Source organism: Hevea brasiliensis, chromosome 1 (genome assembly GCF_030052815.1).
Source record: "Hevea brasiliensis isolate MT/VB/25A 57/8 chromosome 1, ASM3005281v1, whole genome shotgun sequence".
NCBI classification, from domain to species: Eukaryota; Viridiplantae; Streptophyta; class Magnoliopsida; order Malpighiales; family Euphorbiaceae; genus Hevea; species Hevea brasiliensis.
In genome coordinates this window covers 125,424,462-125,442,734 of record NC_079493.1, presented here as the reverse complement: position 1 = coordinate 125,442,734, position 18,273 = coordinate 125,424,462, and the positions used below count along the sequence as shown (strand labels likewise).

Sequence of the window (18,273 nt, the reverse complement as noted above, 5' to 3'; positions counted from 1 at the left end):
ATAAATGGATAAACTTAAATATAATATATACGTTGGTATTCACCTATTAAATACATTCGTCTCACATATTTATATCTTAAATCATGATGAACAAAGTGTAAAACAAAATTTAGGCTATTTTATAATAGAGAGCCCGAGACATATACTTTTCATCACAATGAGACTTTTTCTCTTAAATTTTATAGTCAAATGCAAGTTCTTGAGAGAATAATTACAAATGAATGTTTAAATTAGAGCCTGAATTCGATATGGACACTATTGATCATTTTCGGCTGCTTAAAAAGGCTAGACACATACCAAGGACAAAAGAAAGGTTCCTCAGAAACAACTGCAAAAGCAGCTTTTCATAAGCTGTTTTTTCAATGTCAGGCTGGATCAAGGCAAGGTCACTTTCTGCCATTACAATGAACCCAACAAAGACCACAATTAGCATAATCACTTGCCTACAAAGAGAGACCTCCTCTATAAAGCCTAGTGATTATCGGTACCCATCACAATGTCCTCCTGTCTTTATGCTACACTCTACTGATTTGCAGGCAACAACCGTCTTAAAACAAGCATAGAGAATATCGTCGTATAAGAAAAGCTTAATTAATACCTCATGCCTTGGATATTCGAATATGTGCTTGGGCTAACTTCATAGACGCTAAGCTTGGATTCACCACTCACCCAATATTCTTTTCATTTCCTGCTTTATATGCAGCATTGATGTCATGGAATTCATTTCTGAAAGTTCTTTTTCTAAGAAATTTCATTTCATTTTCTGCAGCCTCCCTTTAGTATTTCCTTTCTCATCAGGATTTCATTTCATGAGATCTCAAAGCTAAATAGATACTGTTGCTGTTTTTCTCTTCTCAGTTAGATCACATAGGTCCTGGTTTATGTTATATACTAAAGAATATTTTGAGACTACCACATGAATAAACCATAGAAAAAACTGGATTTTTAATCATTTTATTTCCTCTGATATGTTCTTTGAGAACAAGATCATCCAGACAAGTTTTAGTGCGAACTCTTCAATAATCTGCTTAAATCATGTCTATAGAAGCTCAACCTCAAAAAGTAGTGGTGGTCCAAGATGCATCGAGGGATGTTAGCCCGACCGCAATCAGATGGCTACTTAAAAACTTTTCATTTAAGGCAGGAGATGTTCTGATACTCTTTGGAGTTCTTCACCAGGTTAATAATCCTAGTACGTTATCTTACATGGGAGCTCGAAAACTGAGTAAGATTTATGTGATTATTTTCATTTCATTCATGGTATAAGAAAGACAAGAAGGAAAGTAATAATATCAGTAAAGCTCAAATCATGCTTATAAACAAAAAGGTAAAATTTATTTTTTTTTATAGCATACAATTCATATTGCTAATTATTTTCCCTTCCCCCTCTCCCCCAAATCCTTTTCTTGCTCTTTTCTTAGTGGGGTACAAGGTTAAGGTGGACTCGAGTTCGATCTTTGGGGTGAATCCAAAATATATTCAAGAAGAAGTTGACAGGAAGAAAAAAGAGTACTCTACCAATGTAGAAATTATGAGAATTTCTAAGCACTGCGAAGTGGAACAGGTCAGCTGGTTAAAAACTCATGGCTGGACTGATTTTTTGAATTTTGTTAACTATAGTGACTCAAAATGATGAATAGTGCACAGTGAGTTATAAAATTTCATATATTTCATTCACTTTTTTTATTCTGTTATTCGCATTCTGCATTTTATTGTCCAGTTTTTGTATTTTGCAGTGAGTTACAAAATTTTCATACGTTTCACTTTTTGTATTCTGATGGGATCGATTTCATGCTGGAAATTTGTCAGATTGAATTTCATATAGAGGTACGTCCAGGACATACTCCAAAGGTGGTTGCTCTGAAAGCTGCAAGAACTTTGAAGGCCACATGGGTTGTACTTGACAGGTCTGTCAAAATTTGAAGCTGTTAATCCTATAGAATGTTGAGGTTTAATGAAATTTTTTTGGCACATGAGCTTATTCAGATGCATATAGAATGTATTGATTGTACTGAACTATGCAAGAACTTAACAAGACTGGCCATCAGACTAAAGGCTTCAAGCTTTACTTAAACAAAACATACTAATGCAACTATTTAAAGTTCTGGGGCACATTACCAATGAGATTTAGCTCAATGGTATGGAGTCATCTCTAGAGCTATAAGGTCTCCAGTTCAATTTCCAATAAAAGCATGTTATAGTGTACCGTTTGTGCTGCAGGCAAATGAAGAAAGACAAGAAATATTTCATGGAGAGGCTCCAATGTGGGATATCAAGGATGAAGCGCGACAACACTGCTGAAGTATTGAGAGGACCAAAAGCAAGAGTAAACCCAATAACACCCCCAGTCCCAGAAAGAAGAATGCAGACCAAAATTCAAGTGACATATGATGAAATGATACCAGGAAGCCCAAGGAAAAGAATCGCTTCCCAGAGTAAGTATTTTTAACTGCCAAAAGAACTAAATAGATGCAAGAATCAAAACATAACCCTTTCTTGCCTCAGATCACTTGACACCACCAAACTTCAGCTCAGGCAAAGAAGTGTATGTTGATCACAGTGAAGAAATCCCCCACGGAAGCTATAGCCAGTTGACTCCTTTTTCCAAGTCCTCAAGTGATCTGGTTATGACAACTACTGCTTCAAGTCTAACTGATACAACGTACTCCTTCAATTATCAAGAAGAAGAGTATACAAATACAGAACGAGAAACTGGCGGAGAGCGATCCCCATTTTCGAATGCGGAGAACATCACTCATCGGGGAGGTCAAAAAGAGGTGAATCCAGAGAGCCCAAATGAACTGAAGCAGAATAGGAAGTATGATGATTGGATGGGAGGGGGTCCAACAGATGAAATGTTCCAAAATTCCGTTTGCTCAATTTGCAATAACAGGAGACCAAAGATTGGATGGAAGAAAGACTTCACTTATGCAGAGCTCCATGCTGCTACTGAGGGATTTTGCTACAAGAATTTCCTATCTGAAGGTGGTTTTGGTTCTGTCTACAGAGGAGAGCTTGGTGGGCTGAAGATAGCTGTAAAGCAACACAAAAGTGCTAGCTTCCAAGGAGAGAAGGAATTCAAGTCTGAAGTTAATGTACTAAGCAAAGCAAGAAATGTAAATTTGGTGATGCTTTTAGGTTCATGTTCTGAAGGAAGTCACAGGCTGCTTGTTTATGAATATGTCTGCAACGGTTCATTGGATCAGCATCTATCAAGTAAGAATGCAACATCCCAGAATCTAATTCATCATATAAGCTTAATCTAAGAGTTATTTTTTTTGGTAACTTGATGCAGAACATAGCCGCAGACCACTCACTTGGGAAAAGAGGATGAAAATAGCTTTGGGAGCTGCAAAAGGCTTAAAATATCTGCATGATAACAACATCATCCACAGAGATATGAGGCCAAACAACATCCTCATAACCCATGATCATGAAGCACTGGTAATAACACAAATGCTTTCTTACACTTGCAAGAATTGGCAATAGTAATGCATCTAACTTGTTCATTGTCTCAGCTTGGAGATTTTGGTCTTGCAAGAACTCAACATGACGATTCAGATCACTCATGGGAGACCAGAGTCGTAGGAACTCTGGGATACTTGGCACCAGAATATGCAGAATGTGGGAGAGTATCAACCAAGACAGATGTTTATTCTTTTGGGGTGGTGCTATTGCAGCTGATCACTGGACTCAAGACTACAGACAAGATTCTCGGAGGGAAAAGTCTTGTGGGATGGGTAAATACTAACGGTATCTACTAGTTTGCTCTTGACCCTTAATATTCCAGGAGATCCTTGTGTTAGTTTTATTCTTTTTGCTGTCCAGGCAAGGCCACTATTAAAAGAGAGGAACTACCCAGATCTAATCGACCCTCGGATCTTGGACTGCCATGATGTGCATCAACTCTTTTGGATGGTTCGTGTGGCAGAAAAATGTCTCAGCAAGGATCCTCGCAAGAGATTACCTATGGACAAGGCATATCATCTATGCTATGCACTGCATATCTATGTTTCAACATCAAAGCACAAAGAATCCTTTACTCTCTATGACATTATAAACTATATCTGTGCATTTGCAGGTGGTACATGCCTTAAATCATATAATAGAAAGAGACACAGCATGTGGAATCGGAGGGTACTCACCAGCACAATCAAATTCCATAACTAGCACTCCAGATTCATATAATTCACAAGATGATGATTCCAGTTTTACTGTCGAAACTGGATCAAAAAGTAGCATGAGTCAGACGATTGTAAGGCCGCCACCATCATCTCCATTAAGATTTTCACCCTCCCCTCCAATGCTATGCAGTAGCCATTTCTATAAAAGGATCAGTGACATCCAGGATTCATGAATGATCAACTTCAGGCAGTGGACTAGAAGGCCAAAGGTGGATGGAAATTCACAGGATAAGGTGCAGTGCTTCATGGCGAGATTGTCATTTAGATATGATGCCCCCTTAACTTCATATGATGATTAACGCAGGTTAATTATCTTGTTCTTATTCCTAGACTTTGGAATATTTCATGGTAGCTAAAGTTTTAAGCTCTATAATTATGCTTCGTAAAAACTAGCTTCAATAATTCATTGCCCCATTAAGAATTTTTCAATGGAGATCAAATCACCAAACAGGGCAACGGAGGTGCTTCATTACAGCTTCATCCCCAACATGCGCATTGGGAAGCTTGTGCACATGATACAAAATCAAATATACTTGTATGTGATTATAAGCAGACAAAAATACCAAAAGTTACAAAATACAATACACCTGTTTAAAGACGTAAGCTAATAAAAAAGAAAGATAAATTTACATAATATAACATATTCATCGGAAACTCAAAAGAGGCAGCCATATGTAAAGAGGAGTAGTGAGCACTCCACTGCACCATGCAACACAAAATAAACAAGTCCAGTTAAAAATGTAAATTTGAAAATGAACTTTAATTCAACGATACTTAAGTCATTTTTAAAATTGAGATCTCGAGTTCAAGTATTACTCAGAGTCAATTATCCTCCTAATATGCTGATTGATTCATGATATTTGTGGTGTAACGCATCCTATCGGTGCATTGGCTAGTCCTGGGGTTCAGTCCCCCATTTGTAACAAAAAACATTATGTCGTCTTAAAAGGCTCTTTCCCACAACTGCCCAAGAACAAAGAATTATAGGAAAATTAAGCATATCAACCGAAAGACAATACACGCCCAAGAACAGTGAATTACTGCAAAATCTAAGATACCATCCAAAACAATTCAATACATCAAATGACCAAAAATCATGAGTTGAAGTGCATTGTTGTTCTACAAATTTAAAAAAGTCCACGATGCATTTGTATACCTCATTAAGTTCCGTGTTGGCATACATGCATTGCCCTCTATCACAAAGGAAGAAACCAAAAGCCACAAATAAAAACCTTGAATCAGACATATTGTACCACAAGTTTTGCCTTAAATGACCTTTTCTTGGTCAAGCAGGTACCAGGCACAGACCTGACTACCCAAATTGAAGATATGATCAATACAAATGAAGCAACAAAAGTATCAAAAGTTCATAAATTTGATAGATAGCAGTTTTCTGAAGGGAGTTCAGACATTTGACAGACAGCAGGCATGTTATTCCATGCACAAGAACAAAGCCCCCATCCTTGATTTGACGTGGAAGCTCCAGCAGACATTTGCTTATAATCGCTGCTCAGATCATCACCAAGCAGGGTCACTATGTTATCGGTAATAATGACTTGGTCCTTAATATAACCAGAACCCTGTTCAAGCCAATCAGAAGCAAGTAAAGCATCTGGGCGAGTGATGTCCAACCGATTAGTGGTTTCTTTCTCTCTTTCTGGACTCCAAGCTTGATCAGTCAGTTCTGATTTTACATTGCAACCTGCAGAACATTCAAACTTAAGTTGAAGCATTGTATTCAAAAACAAGTGCGGATTACGAGTGTGCAGCAAAAACTTGAATCAGATACTGGCAGCCATAGTTATTAAAGGCACGCCTAAGGCTCCAGGCTCACCAGGCTTCAGTCCTAGTGCCTCTACAGGAAAAAGGCAGGCAACATTCACCAGGCCCTCGCCTAATGCGCCTAGGCATTCGCCTTGTTCCAGGCACAAGGCTAGAAAGACACGCCTTTTTTATTTCTACATTCGGCGAGTACTTCCATTGAAAAAAAGCACTACCACCAAACTCGAAATTTGTTGATCTAGAAGTTTTCAAAATTAGTATCATTAATGATAACTAGTCACCAAAATCTCATCAAACTAACATACTCAGGATTACAAACCTCTCATATTTTCATTATCAACACTACCACTCATTATTTTTTTCAAAAAAAAAAAGCTAATACTCCTTTAGTTCTTAAAGGTGAGGGAAATGATGAAGATATTGATTTTGAAGATGAATATTAAGAGGAAGAAGCTGTAGAAAAAAGATGAAGAAGATATGGTTACTTAATAATTTTTTAACTTTAGTTATAAAAGATTAAAAGACTATTAAAGTTTTAATAATTTAATACTTGAATGCTTATTGGTTATTATTATTTTTAGTTTTATGTTATTTGAAGTTTGATGGAATATTCATTTTTATTTTTTATTTTTTTTTTTGCGCCTCATCTCACTTAAGCGTGCGCCTTCGCCTTGCGGCTTGCGCCTAGGCTCCAGGACCTCTTGGCGCTTTAGTGCGCCTTGAGCTTTTAATAACTATGCTGGCAGCAAAAACCCTAAATTGGAAAATGAACTTAGATTTAAAGATGAGAAAATATGTAGGAAATAAAAAAACAATAACCAGATGTGTTCTCTCACTAGAATTGTTTGATATGAATCCATTTGTTAAATAATGTGTAACTGTTTGCAAAAAAACCCTAGACAACAACTCTAGTTTAAAACAACAAATTCAATAATATCAAGAAAAAAATAAAATAGTGCATCACAATGTCTTAGACATATGAATCACAAATGTAATCCACAATAAATCCACGTGTGAAAAAGATGCTTACCAGTGAACTTCTCAGTAGCTGGTGGTTCATCCAAAGAACTTCCACTGGTACTTATAGGAGTACACTCACTGAAAAGGGAAGTTGCAGTATGACCCAATGGGGAAAGGTGATCACCATAGTCTTCCCATTCTGCCTTGCAAATATTCAGGGCAGAACTTTCATCAAGCTCACCAGGAGTAACAGTAGATGAATTTGAACTCTTTTCAGATGAATGATTCTTTGCACTGCTTAGAGTTTTAGCCTCATGAAGTAAAGCATCCAATAGGCCACTATTACGCGGAGAAGGCTCAACTGCCCCTGCAGGTGGAGACTGGATAAACGTGTCAACAGTTTCAAGTAAAGGTGGTGGGGATGTCAACCAGCTACCTAAATCATTTTCTGGATATTGGAGTGAAGGGAGCTCCATCTTCACAAGCCCAGAGGTGGGCTTAGAAGCAGAGAAATTGCCATTTGCAAAGGTATGGCTGCCTTGATTGTCACCAAAGGACTGTGCGTTCTTGTTGGTGGGATCAGGATCAAATGGAAAAGACAACCCAAAGGATTGAGCAACTTTATCACAAGAATTATCCTGAAACTGGTCAAAGAGAGGGAAATCAGGTTTTACACTGCAACCGTAACCAGGAATTAAGGTTGTTGATTCTCGAAGACGCTTTTGGCAATGCATTGTTGGTGACATGAAACTACCATATTGAGAAGAGCCAAGACCTTTCATTAGTATGCTGCTTGCAGTGATATCAGTAAGTTCAGGGACATATGATGAGATGCTATGGTTAGCCTTTAAACTGTCAAAAATAACATCAGGTATCTCATAACTGTTGGTTTGAAAAAGATCTTGATGACCTTTGTCCCCAGTATTGATTCCACTAATGTTCAGGCCTCGTTGGCTCTCCTGCAATGCTTGCAAAGAGACTTCAGGAGGATAGAGAGGCAACCCAGCCCGTTGACGCCTCTTAATTCGGGTGTTCCAGTAATTCTTTATCTCATTGTCTGTACGACCAGGCAACTGGTAGAAGTAGAAGAGACCAAACTTATCATTAGTTGAGATGTGATATATCTTTGACAACAAAAACCTTGAAACTCAAAATGTAGAATGGTTGCAGTGAGCCAATGAGGCCGTACAGAGAATTATAAAAATCTTCATTTGATATTCTTTGACAGTTTGCACACATGAATTTATGCTGAAAAATATACTAAAAGCATAGGGGCCAAAATCCTGAAACAGAAGCATCAGAATCTATTTCCCAAGAGGAATAGGATCTTCATATTCCAAGGAACTGCATGAGCATTAGTCTCTTCTTTTTTTCCAATTTCTATATTTCTCAACAAAAAAAATCGCCCCGGGGGGGGGAGGGGGAGGGGGGTGGGTGGGGTGTGGTGTGGGGTGAAGGGAACACCTCAAGTTTAAATTTTGAGCAGAAAATTGTCATTAAAGTAGGAGGCAGACACGAATTTCTTTCCCACTTCAGAAAATTTACTACATCGTGGATTTTATGACATTTCTTCAGCACAACCAAAATAAATAAATAAATTTGTCCTAACTTTACCAGGGTTTACCAATATCTATTGAAACAAAAATTTATTGTACTGCAGTTCCCATCCTTTATTTCATCTGACTTGCTCCTAAGAAGGAAGGAAGGCGTGTGGGGAGGAGTGAGGGACCCCTCTAAGTAGAGAATCAAGTAAATATCATTTGATTTTGCATGCTAGATAGATAATCAGTCAACTTTATTTACATGAAGGGGCAAACTAGAGAAAAGGGTATTTTGTATATGAGCAAAAAGAAGGGTTCAGAAGTAGATTTTTCTAAATTGAGAAGGCAGCACAAAACTCTCAAAATGGAAACACAATTGCTTAAGAAGACCCAATTTAAAAATTGTAAAAAAGTATACAGACCTTGCCAGATCACATTTTTCTTCACAAACATTAAGTACAGATGGTCGAGAACATTTTTTGTTCAACAATTTTTAGTTCAACTGTATTAAGTTACACTTCCCACTAAAATTAATATTCAAATAAATCCAAAAATTAAAGGAACGTTTCTACACAATATCAAACAGAAGCAAATAATAGACTTACATGTGCAGCCATGCGTGCCCATTTGTTTCCCATCTTGGCATGGAGTTCAATGATTAGTTGTTCTTCTTCTTGAGTAAATGCCCCTTTCTTCAAATTAGGCCTCAGGTGATTGGCCCACCGTAATCTGCAGCTTTTGCCACACCGGGAAAGCCCTGAGTGCTTCTGAACGGCATTCCAGTTCCCTTCCCCATGCTTCTTCACATATTCTATCAAAATAGCATCTTCAGCAGATGTCCATGGCCCTTTCTTCAGCACAACTCCTCCATTTCCACTTCCTCCACAGCTACCTTCCTCAGCCAATGCGGATTCAGCCTGATCCTTGGAGAGCACCCCATCATCACTCTCGTATGTCGTGTGACTCATCTCCTTGTAATCACACGGCCACTCTCACAGCTCAGAACCATTCAACAAGCAGGATAAGAACCTGAAGCAAAAAGAAGATGAGAAACTAATCAACACACAAATAAATGAGCAGGCACTGCTTTTGGATACTTGCACTCCACTTCCCACGCATTCATTATTCTTCCAATGCATTTTTTTATGGAAAACGACAAACTACAAGTAAAGCAAAAAAAAAAAAAAATACTGCTTTACGCAATTATACAATCTAAAAGCAGCCAAAGCATGAAGAAACAAAATTAAGCTATAAAAGGAAATAAAGCCAATCAAGACAGGCATAAGAATAATATATAGATAACTACCTTGAAAAGGAACAACAAATGTAAAATTCAGGAGGTAGCCCAAACAACTTAAGCACAGAATCAAAGCTCAATATACTTTGAGTGATGATAAGCTCCCAAATGTAGAACAAACATGGATCTTATAAACTGAAAATAATAATAATAATAATAATAATAATAATAATAATAATAATAGAGAGGGGAAAGTAAAAAAAGAACGGTTTGTTTTTTTTGGGTGGGGGGGTGGGGGGGCGGGCGCGGGGGCAGGTAATAATATTCTCCTTGCAGAAGTAAATGCTTAACACCCCATCCAGAAGCCAATAAACCATGGAAGGATAAGCCATAAATTGAAACTAAAAATTATAACACTCTCGCACTCTTGATTCTCAGACCATGAGAGTGAACATACTCGTTACACACAATTTAATTGGTTTGCCGACTAACAGTCTATAAAAGGAAATCTTGGGGTTCTTTATTGCAGTATATTGCATTAATTATTATAAATATTGAATTAGCAAACTGAATTACGCTACACTATATATTACAGAATATACTACCAAAAAGCAGAAAATATGCTATTAAGACTACCAAAAAAAAATGAAATTTTTGCCTCAATTAAGCAAAATCTAACCGGGAGAGGGGGGTGGGGATTGGGTTGGAAGAGAGAGAGAGAGAGATGATAAAGTACTAAAATCTAGAAAAATGAGAACAGAGTACCAAAAAATGGAAAAATGAATCCCCCAAAGAATTAAATACCTGAATCAGACCAAGACGCGAAAACCCAAAGTTGAGATCTTTGAGTTACCAAAATTGGAATCCTCGAAAAGTTCAGATGTAGTTTCTAAATGAACTAAGAGCTGAGAAAAGGGTAAAAACAGAATACCTGAAAAAAAGAACAAAACAAGGGAAAAACCAAAATTCAATGCATTGATTAGCACCCACATAAAAACCTACATTGCATCTTAATTAGAATCAGCTCAAATTTGTTATAATCCATTCCAGAATTAAAACGCCAAACCCAAATTTCCCAATCTATTATTTAAAAAAAAAAAAAAAAAAAAAAAAACAAGTAAAGCAGTTCTACTGGAACTTAAAGAGTTCCATTCATAGATCCAAAATAAACACAGAAACCCTAGCTCAATTAAACAACCAACCAAATATATATATCTATACACGGAAAAAAGAAGCTGAAAGAGAGATAGAGATTGTAACCGTAATTTGTGAAAAAGCACAAATAAGATCTGAGCGTAGAATGAGCAAAACATTGAGAGATCCAAAAATTAAAGCCCACAGCAAAAGGACACAGACTGTGCAAAAAAAAAAAAAAAAAAAAAAAGGAAATTTTTCCACAGAGGGTAAAATGGAAATGGAAGCAAATAAATGATGCCAATGAATATCAAGAAAATAATAATAAAATAAATTTAGAAAAAAAAAAAAGAGTAATTAATTAAGCTGAGAGAAATGGCAGAAGGAGAGAGAAATTAGGAGCGAAAAATAAGGAAAAAGCTCCACCTTTCTAATTGTTGATTCTCAATTATTCATCTTTATTAGCTTAATTAATATTATATTCTTCAGCTCTGTTTCATTCCTTCCTCTCCATTGCCATTTCTAGAAATAATCCAAACCCTTTACTTACTCTACTCTGCTGCACAAACAGAGAAAGAGATGACTTGACTTGATCAACCAGCACTCACTTTTCCTTCCCTTGAACCAGAAGTATTTCCTTTCCTTTCCTTTCCTTTCCTTTACTTCCCTTTCCTGCGTAAATGTGTTATTATTAACTCTGCAAAAATTCCCAAATCAAAACAAAGAAGCAATCTTGATCCTGAAATCAATATGGGCAATCATATATATACAGGAGGAAGAACCACGATTTGGCAAATTGGGATTAGCGATGGTGGTGTGGGGCCCATGGCGGTGTACTTTTGGGTTATTGGAGCGTGGAGGACACGAGAGGAAAGGGGAGAGTGGGGATCAGCATCCGCGTAAATGAAAAATTTTTTATTGATTTGATTGATTATTATCGTAAGCATTCTCTGTTGCCATATTCGGGTAGCACATGTGAAGAATGAACGAATTTTTTATGGCAAGTGGATTTTGATAATCTGCGATGCGACCTATGTTAATGTTTCTATGACCGTTGAGGACGAGGATAGGACCAAGAATTCATGATTTCGAATCAAAGAAGACTAAGTGTGGGTGTGATATTGCTATTAAAATTATTATTAAAAAATTATTTTTAAATATATTAATTATAATTTTATATAATATTAAAGATAAATTTAATTTTTTTAATTTAATTTAATTAAGTCTTTATCTTAAAATTTTAAACTCAAATATATAAATTTTCTTTTGGAAAAATTTTAAAATAATTAAACATAATTGATTACACTTGAATTTTAAGTCAAAATTAAATAGATTTAATTAGAATTATTCAATTCAAAATCCTATTAATCTATTTAAAAATAAAAAAATACAATTCTAAATTAGTTTTATTTTTTAGAAAAAAGTTTGATAGCTATTTTAATTAAACAATTTTATTAAATTGATTTTTAAAAAATATTTAAAATGATATTCTTTTAAAAAAGTTTATTGTTATTTTTTTTACATTATAAAATCGTAAATGAAGAGGCCATCTGAAATAAAAAAAAATTAAAAAAAAAAAAAAGGAAGAAGAAAGAAAAATCACAAGTGCAGGGAAAGAAAGAGGATAGAGTAGCATGTGGGCTCAAGTCCTTTATTAAAGGTTTACGTAGTGTGGGCCCACCAAATCAGAGAGTGACCCACCCACATCATAAAAGTGTCGTCCACCATGCACATGAGACACATATGATTAATCTCTCAAAGAAGACACCAGCAAAAGCCCCATTTCTGCTTTGTGCTGGGCCTTAGATCCTATTACCAACCCACTCTCAAATTTTTTTTTAAATGGATATATAATAAATTATATAATAATTAATAAATTATAAAAAAAAAATTATAAATAAATAAATAAAGAATTTCAAGTTCAAAATTCCTATATTTTTAGTTAATGATGGTATAATATATATATATATATAAAAGTTGAAGTAAACATATAAATTTTTAAATAAATATCATTTATTTGAATAATTAACTTAAAATTTTAATATTTATTATTTAATTATTATTATTATTTCATAATGATTTACATAAGTAAATCAATAATAAATATCACTTGATAAAATATATTAATTAATTAATATATTATGCGATAAGAGATATTAATTAATATATAAATAATGATGTAAAGATAATGGTTATTTAAAATATATTTGAATTAATTTATATTTTTAATTTTAAAATTTTATATTAAAGTAAGATATTAGACGTGAATTTTTTTTATCCGATAATATTAATTAATTAATTAATTTATTTATATTTAAAATAAAATTATAATTAATTAAAAATTTTATTATTAATAAAATTTTATAATATAATTATAAAAATATAAAATTACATATAAATTTATATTATTAAAATAATAATAATTTGTCTTATTAAAACAATAAATAATTCATCTAATGTATAAGTAAAATGACTAATATATATGTGAAAGCTAAAGACTAGATAAGTCTTACCTAAAATTTAATAAGTGTGTTTATTATTAATCAACACTTGACATAATTTAAAAAAATAATAATTTTATTTAAAAATATAAAAAATTTGAAACTCCTTTTTACTTATATTCTTTTTAGATATTAATGTAAGTAAAATATTTAAATTTTGATTTTAAAATTAAAATTAAATTTATTAGATAAATGTTAATAGAATTTGTTTTATCAAAATCCAAACACCATCGTTTGAAAATTAAAAATATTATTTTTAGTGGATTCACCTGTAACAGAAACGTTAAATATAATCAAATTCATTATCTGCATTATCATATTTATTATTGAAACTTGATCGCTGAAGGCTACAGGAATCTACATTTTATTATAGTTTTTGTGTTCATCAACTCATTTAGTCTTTTTTTTATATATAATTTATTCTCTTGACATTAAAAGTATAGATATTTTTATTTTATTTATTTTTATTTCATTTATTTATTCTCAATTGGAGAAACTAAAGATGCATTGTTCAGGTATTCTCTTTTTTAAGTAAATTTGATAATTGTTTTTCGTACTGTTATTTTATCCTTATTCTTTTCTGATTGATGCAATTGATGTGAGTAAGGGAAAAATAAATTTCACATGCTAGCTGATTTCACGATGCATGAGGGAAATTGGAAGATTATGGTGGTAATATAATATTAGAAATATTCTAATGTAATATGATGAGAATATTCATTAGTATGAATTATAAAAAGAATGTAAATTTATTGTTTGAGTTTAATGTAGATAATAGAAAAAAAAAATCAAATAATTGTAATATCGCTAATATTTACTTTAATTATTTTTTAAACCATAGCAGTTTTTTAATGGGACCAACAGCAAAATTCTACCCTTAAATAATTAAAAATAAATTCAATTTGTGTTAATTACTCTAAATTAGGAATGATTATGACTTTTTTTTTTAATTATTTCTTAAAAAGTAACATAATATTTAACACAAGTATATTTATTATTATATTTGTTATTATGTATATATTCTTTTAAATTATACATATTTTCTTATTTAAATTTATAATATAAATATAATATATCGTTACATTCTAACGAGATAATATTTAGATAAAAATAATCAATAATTATTTAAGATATAAAAATTTTAATTTGATTTAGATAGATATATAATTATTTAAATTTTTAATAAAATTTAAGTTGTATTTATCATATTTAATAAAAAAAGTATTTTAAAATTATAAAATATAAAAAATTATTCTATATTATTAAAAATAAAATAATTAATAATCTGTACCATGAGCAAGACTAGTTTATATATAAAAGCGTTGAAGTGGAGATGTCAATAATTTTCTTTCCAATTTTCATTTTAAATATTATTTATTTAAAATGCAATTTAGATATTTTAATTTTTTAATTAAAACATATAATTTAATTTTAAATTATTTTTAATTTTTAACATCATATTTAAAGATATAATTTTTTTAACAGTAACCCAATAATAATATTAAATAAAATTTTAAAATAATAAATTTCCAAAATATATTTTTAACTTCTCAACCTTAATTTAAAAAGAAGCCAAATTAGTGGACCACAACTTTAATTTTAATATTAAATAATAAGGATATATGGGGTTTGAATCCCACACATTCTTTAAAAAATAACATCTAAATAATTTTATTTTCTTAGTATATTGATAATATGGTTATAATTGAATTCTTTATTAATACTAATTCCTTAACAATATTGGTTTTCATGCCAATGAATTTAGTAGCTATATTAAGTTAAAAAAAAAAAAAAAAAAACACTATCATCGGATAAGGGCAAAGGGATTTGAGAGTAATCAAACAATGGATAACCTAGTTCATTTCATTCACATTTAAGATATAGAAAGCAATGATTGATAGATATAGAAAATAAATATTTTGAAATCTGTATATGAATCAATTGGCTTTTTATTACTAAAAATATATCAACCATTAAAAAGAATGATTCAATTTCAATAAATAAATATACGAGACATCAATTTAAATAAATATTTAACTAAATGAGGCTTAAATATTATTTAAAAAAGTTTGCATTATAGGAAATAGTCTTTTTTTCTATAAATATAATTAATTTAATAAAAATAAATAATAATATTTATATATTTTTAATAAATTATTAAATACACATAGTGTATATGTACTTTATATAGATATACTTGATATATGTACACATTCATTTATAAAATAGTGGATTTTATTTTTCTATTTTTATCATTTTTATGTGAATGCGTAATATATTAAATTTTAATATATCGATGTACTCTATAATTTATTGAGATATTTCTATATTTTATATTTTAAAAATAAAATAAAAAATTAAGCAAATTCTATTGAGTGTTAGTTGAATTTTAATTTTACTTAATTTAATTTAATTAATTGGATATAATATGAGGTCATGCAAAGCGTAGAAAAAAAAAAAAAGACTTTAGAAGAAAATTAATTATGTCTTCCTCTCATTTTCGACCATGAAATTATGGACGCATTTCACTTTCACTTATCTCTGCTTGTTGTGTGTTTTATGCACAAATGGCTGACTGTGGGACGATGAATGACTAATTTTTATCGATTATTCCTTAATTTTTTAAATTATTATATTTATATTATTAATCTTTAATTTATTATTATAAAATTTTTAATTTTAAAAATTATTATATTTTAATTCATTAACTTTTAAAATTATTATACTTCCATCTTTTAATCTTTTTTACTAGAAATTCCTAATATTTTCAGCCAACTTTATATATACACTGTTACATAAAAAAAATATAAAAAAATATTTATATTATTCTTTCTCATAATTCTCTTTCTCCATTCGCGCACACACTCTCTCTTTCTCGACTTTCTATCTAATTCTCATCGTACTTTATGAAATTTACTCTCTTTTTATTATATATCTTGATGAAAATAAAAGGTAAATTAATATCTATTTCTTTTTTTTTTAATTAAAAAAAATCCTAAAATAATTTTTTATATTGCTTTTTTGGTCGATTATTTATTTATTTGGCTTCGATAAATTTGCTTTCTTTTCATAATTTGGTCCTTCAAGCAGCTTTTTTTTTTAAGCCATTTCACACCATGGTCAGAAATTTAGTTTATTAAGTTTACATTAAGCTTTGGCTAGGCTATAAGGTCCTTATCACATAATTTTAAAGGCAATAAATTTAATATTAATATAGCATTTTTAAAATCTTACTTCTTTCATATCATAAAAATAAATTTATTATTATATATATATATATTAAAAAATACATTTAATATAATTAAAGCAATAAATTACTATTTTAAGTCAAAATTAAAATTGTTAAAAATTAAAGCTAACCCGAAATCAATTAAGAATAAAAATTTATTGAAACCATATAAACCAGTCTAGTTTCCATTTATATCCTAACTATATCTTGAATTGCTGATTCTGGCCATAATTAATTCAAACCGAACCGATGATCAGGCCTAGATGTGCATGAGTAGTACACGAAATGCAACCGAACCGATGGCCAGACCTAAACGTGCATGAGTAGTGCACGAACTGCGAATGATAATTATTTAGAAGAAGATAAACAGATAGATAGACGTCTGCAGAAAGCCAAAACAAAAGGGAATGAATTTACATTTTATAATTAATTTATATATGAAAGCAAGCTTCTCGTGAGAAAAGTTGCCACTTTTCGTTTACTTTTTTCCATTATCCTTCCTCAAAGCCAACTTGCAAGCAAGCACCATGTAAGCATGTCAGAAAATGCCTGCTTCCTTCGATTTGTTATTGAGAGTCACCTCCATTATTGTTCTTTTTAATTAATTCTATGACTCCAACTTAATAAAATATATAGAAATGACCCCATCACCTTTTATATTTTGTTTCTATGGTATAGACTTTTTCAGTACTTCCATTTATATGATGCATCTGTAATTTGTGCCATGCACGATAAGTTTTCTAATTATTTGGTATATATGCGATGCATAGAGGCGCATGCAAATCAAATCTCATTTTATCACTTGTCTCCAACATAAAATATATATTTGAATTGCAAAAAAAAAAAAAAAATTAACTTGAATATTATGTAAAATTTTGCCCGTGAATGATAACTAAATAGGGCAAAATTCATTTCATTAATGTAATTGATATTTATTTCAATAAAAATAAATATTGATTTTGATGTATTAAATTAAAATTTAAAGATATATATAAATAAATATTCTCTCTACATATAAGATTACACATGTTGTTTTATAAAGTCAGAGATATCAAGATTATCCCAATAAAAATTTTCATCACAAAAATTTGTATGTGTGTATCAAGAACAGTTAAGGAGAAGAAATCAGTTTATTAAATAAAAAATCTCTTAATTATTGGTATGCTTTAATCAAATTCTGTATTAGATATACTTTATAGATGTGTGATAATTTATTTGTTCAATATTCATTATTAAAAGTGATAGTTGAGTTTTATAATTCACTTTGTGTTTATGGTTATTATGATTTATAAGATATTTTAAAATATTATAGGAATAATAATTTGATAACAGTCGAAAAATTTAAATTAAATTGATTGTTTTTTATAATAATTTTTGTTTGGTTTGGTTATAATATAAAAAAAAATTATTTTTGCATCATTTATTGGTTTTAATTGTTTGAAAAATGTTATCTAAATAATTATTTTTATTAAAAATATATATGCTAATCTTTTTCGTTTATACATAAAGAAAAAGAATAAGAGTGGATGGATATATAAAAAATGGAGAGAAGACATCATAAGATTCTAATAAATATTATGCATGAAGATTAAAGATTCTAATAAATGTGTGAATAAATATTATTATTGAGAATTAATGACTCAGGAGTGTGACCAATTAACACAAAATGCAATGGATTCAGGCCAGGCTAGCCCATTTAACTTGG

The 18,273-nt window shown here is 31.2% G+C and overlaps 2 protein-coding genes across 5 annotated transcripts; one reads left to right on the top strand and one right to left on the bottom strand.

Annotated features, from left to right (window-relative positions):
• The first annotated feature begins 94 nt into the window (after window positions 1–94).
• Window positions 95–4,884, top strand: LOC110645405 (inactive protein kinase SELMODRAFT_444075). 2 transcript variants are annotated; one of them, XR_009150694.1, is made up of 9 exons: window positions 95–1,192; window positions 1,422–1,564; window positions 1,810–1,907; window positions 2,221–2,435; window positions 2,506–3,216; window positions 3,296–3,444; window positions 3,519–3,753; window positions 3,829–3,978; window positions 4,082–4,224. XR_009150694.1 is itself a non-coding variant. In XM_058151678.1 (9 exons), exons 1-9 carry the CDS (start codon window positions 1,036–1,038, stop codon window positions 4,355–4,357), a joined length of 2,121 nt encoding a protein of 706 aa, XP_058007661.1. In that variant the 5' UTR covers window positions 97–1,035; the 3' UTR covers window positions 4,358–4,884. The 2 variants fall into 2 exon arrangements, 1 of the variants encoding a protein (XP_058007661.1); XM_058151678.1 differs by having other exon boundaries at window positions 97–1,192; window positions 3,519–3,740; window positions 4,082–4,884.
• A 384-nt stretch (window positions 4,885–5,268) lies between these two features.
• LOC110645404 (transcription factor MYB33) lies at window positions 5,269–11,581 on the bottom strand. 3 transcript variants are annotated; one of them, XM_021798558.2, is made up of 5 exons: window positions 11,265–11,581; window positions 10,509–10,635; window positions 9,073–9,496; window positions 6,997–7,999; window positions 5,269–5,886 (listed from the first exon to the last, which is right to left on the bottom strand). In XM_021798558.2, the coding sequence occupies exons 3-5, from the start codon at window positions 9,433–9,435 to the stop codon at window positions 5,552–5,554; spliced, it is 1,701 nt and encodes a 566-aa protein (XP_021654250.2). In that variant the 5' UTR covers window positions 9,436–9,496; window positions 10,509–10,635; window positions 11,265–11,581; the 3' UTR covers window positions 5,269–5,551. The 3 variants fall into 3 exon arrangements, with proteins under 3 accessions (XP_021654250.2, XP_021654251.2, XP_058007678.1); XM_021798559.2 differs by having other exon boundaries at window positions 11,389–11,581; XM_058151695.1 differs by lacking the exon at window positions 11,265–11,581 and adding an exon at window positions 10,965–11,246.
• Window positions 11,582–18,273: the final 6,692 nt, after the last annotated feature.

Coding starts and splice junctions, on each gene's coding strand:
- LOC110645405 (XM_058151678.1), top strand. CDS start 1,036: ATGTCTATAGAAGCTCAACCTCAAAAAGTAGTGGTGGTCCAAGATGCA. Junction 1,565..1,809: donor AGCACTGCGAAGTGGAACAG/GTCAGCTGGTTA, acceptor GAAATTTGTCAG/ATTGAATTTCATATAGAGGT. Junction 2,436..2,505: donor GAAAAGAATCGCTTCCCAGA/GTAAGTATTTTT, acceptor TTCTTGCCTCAG/ATCACTTGACACCACCAAAC.
- LOC110645404 (XM_021798558.2), bottom strand. CDS start 9,435: ATGAGTCACACGACATACGAGAGTGATGATGGGGTGCTCTCCAAGGAT. Junction 8,000..9,072: donor GGGCACGCATGGCTGCACAT/GTAAGTCTATTA, acceptor TACTTCTACCAG/TTGCCTGGTCGTACAGACAA. Junction 5,887..6,996: donor AGCTACTGAGAAGTTCACTG/GTAAGCATCTTT, acceptor AATGTTCTGCAG/GTTGCAATGTAAAATCAGAA.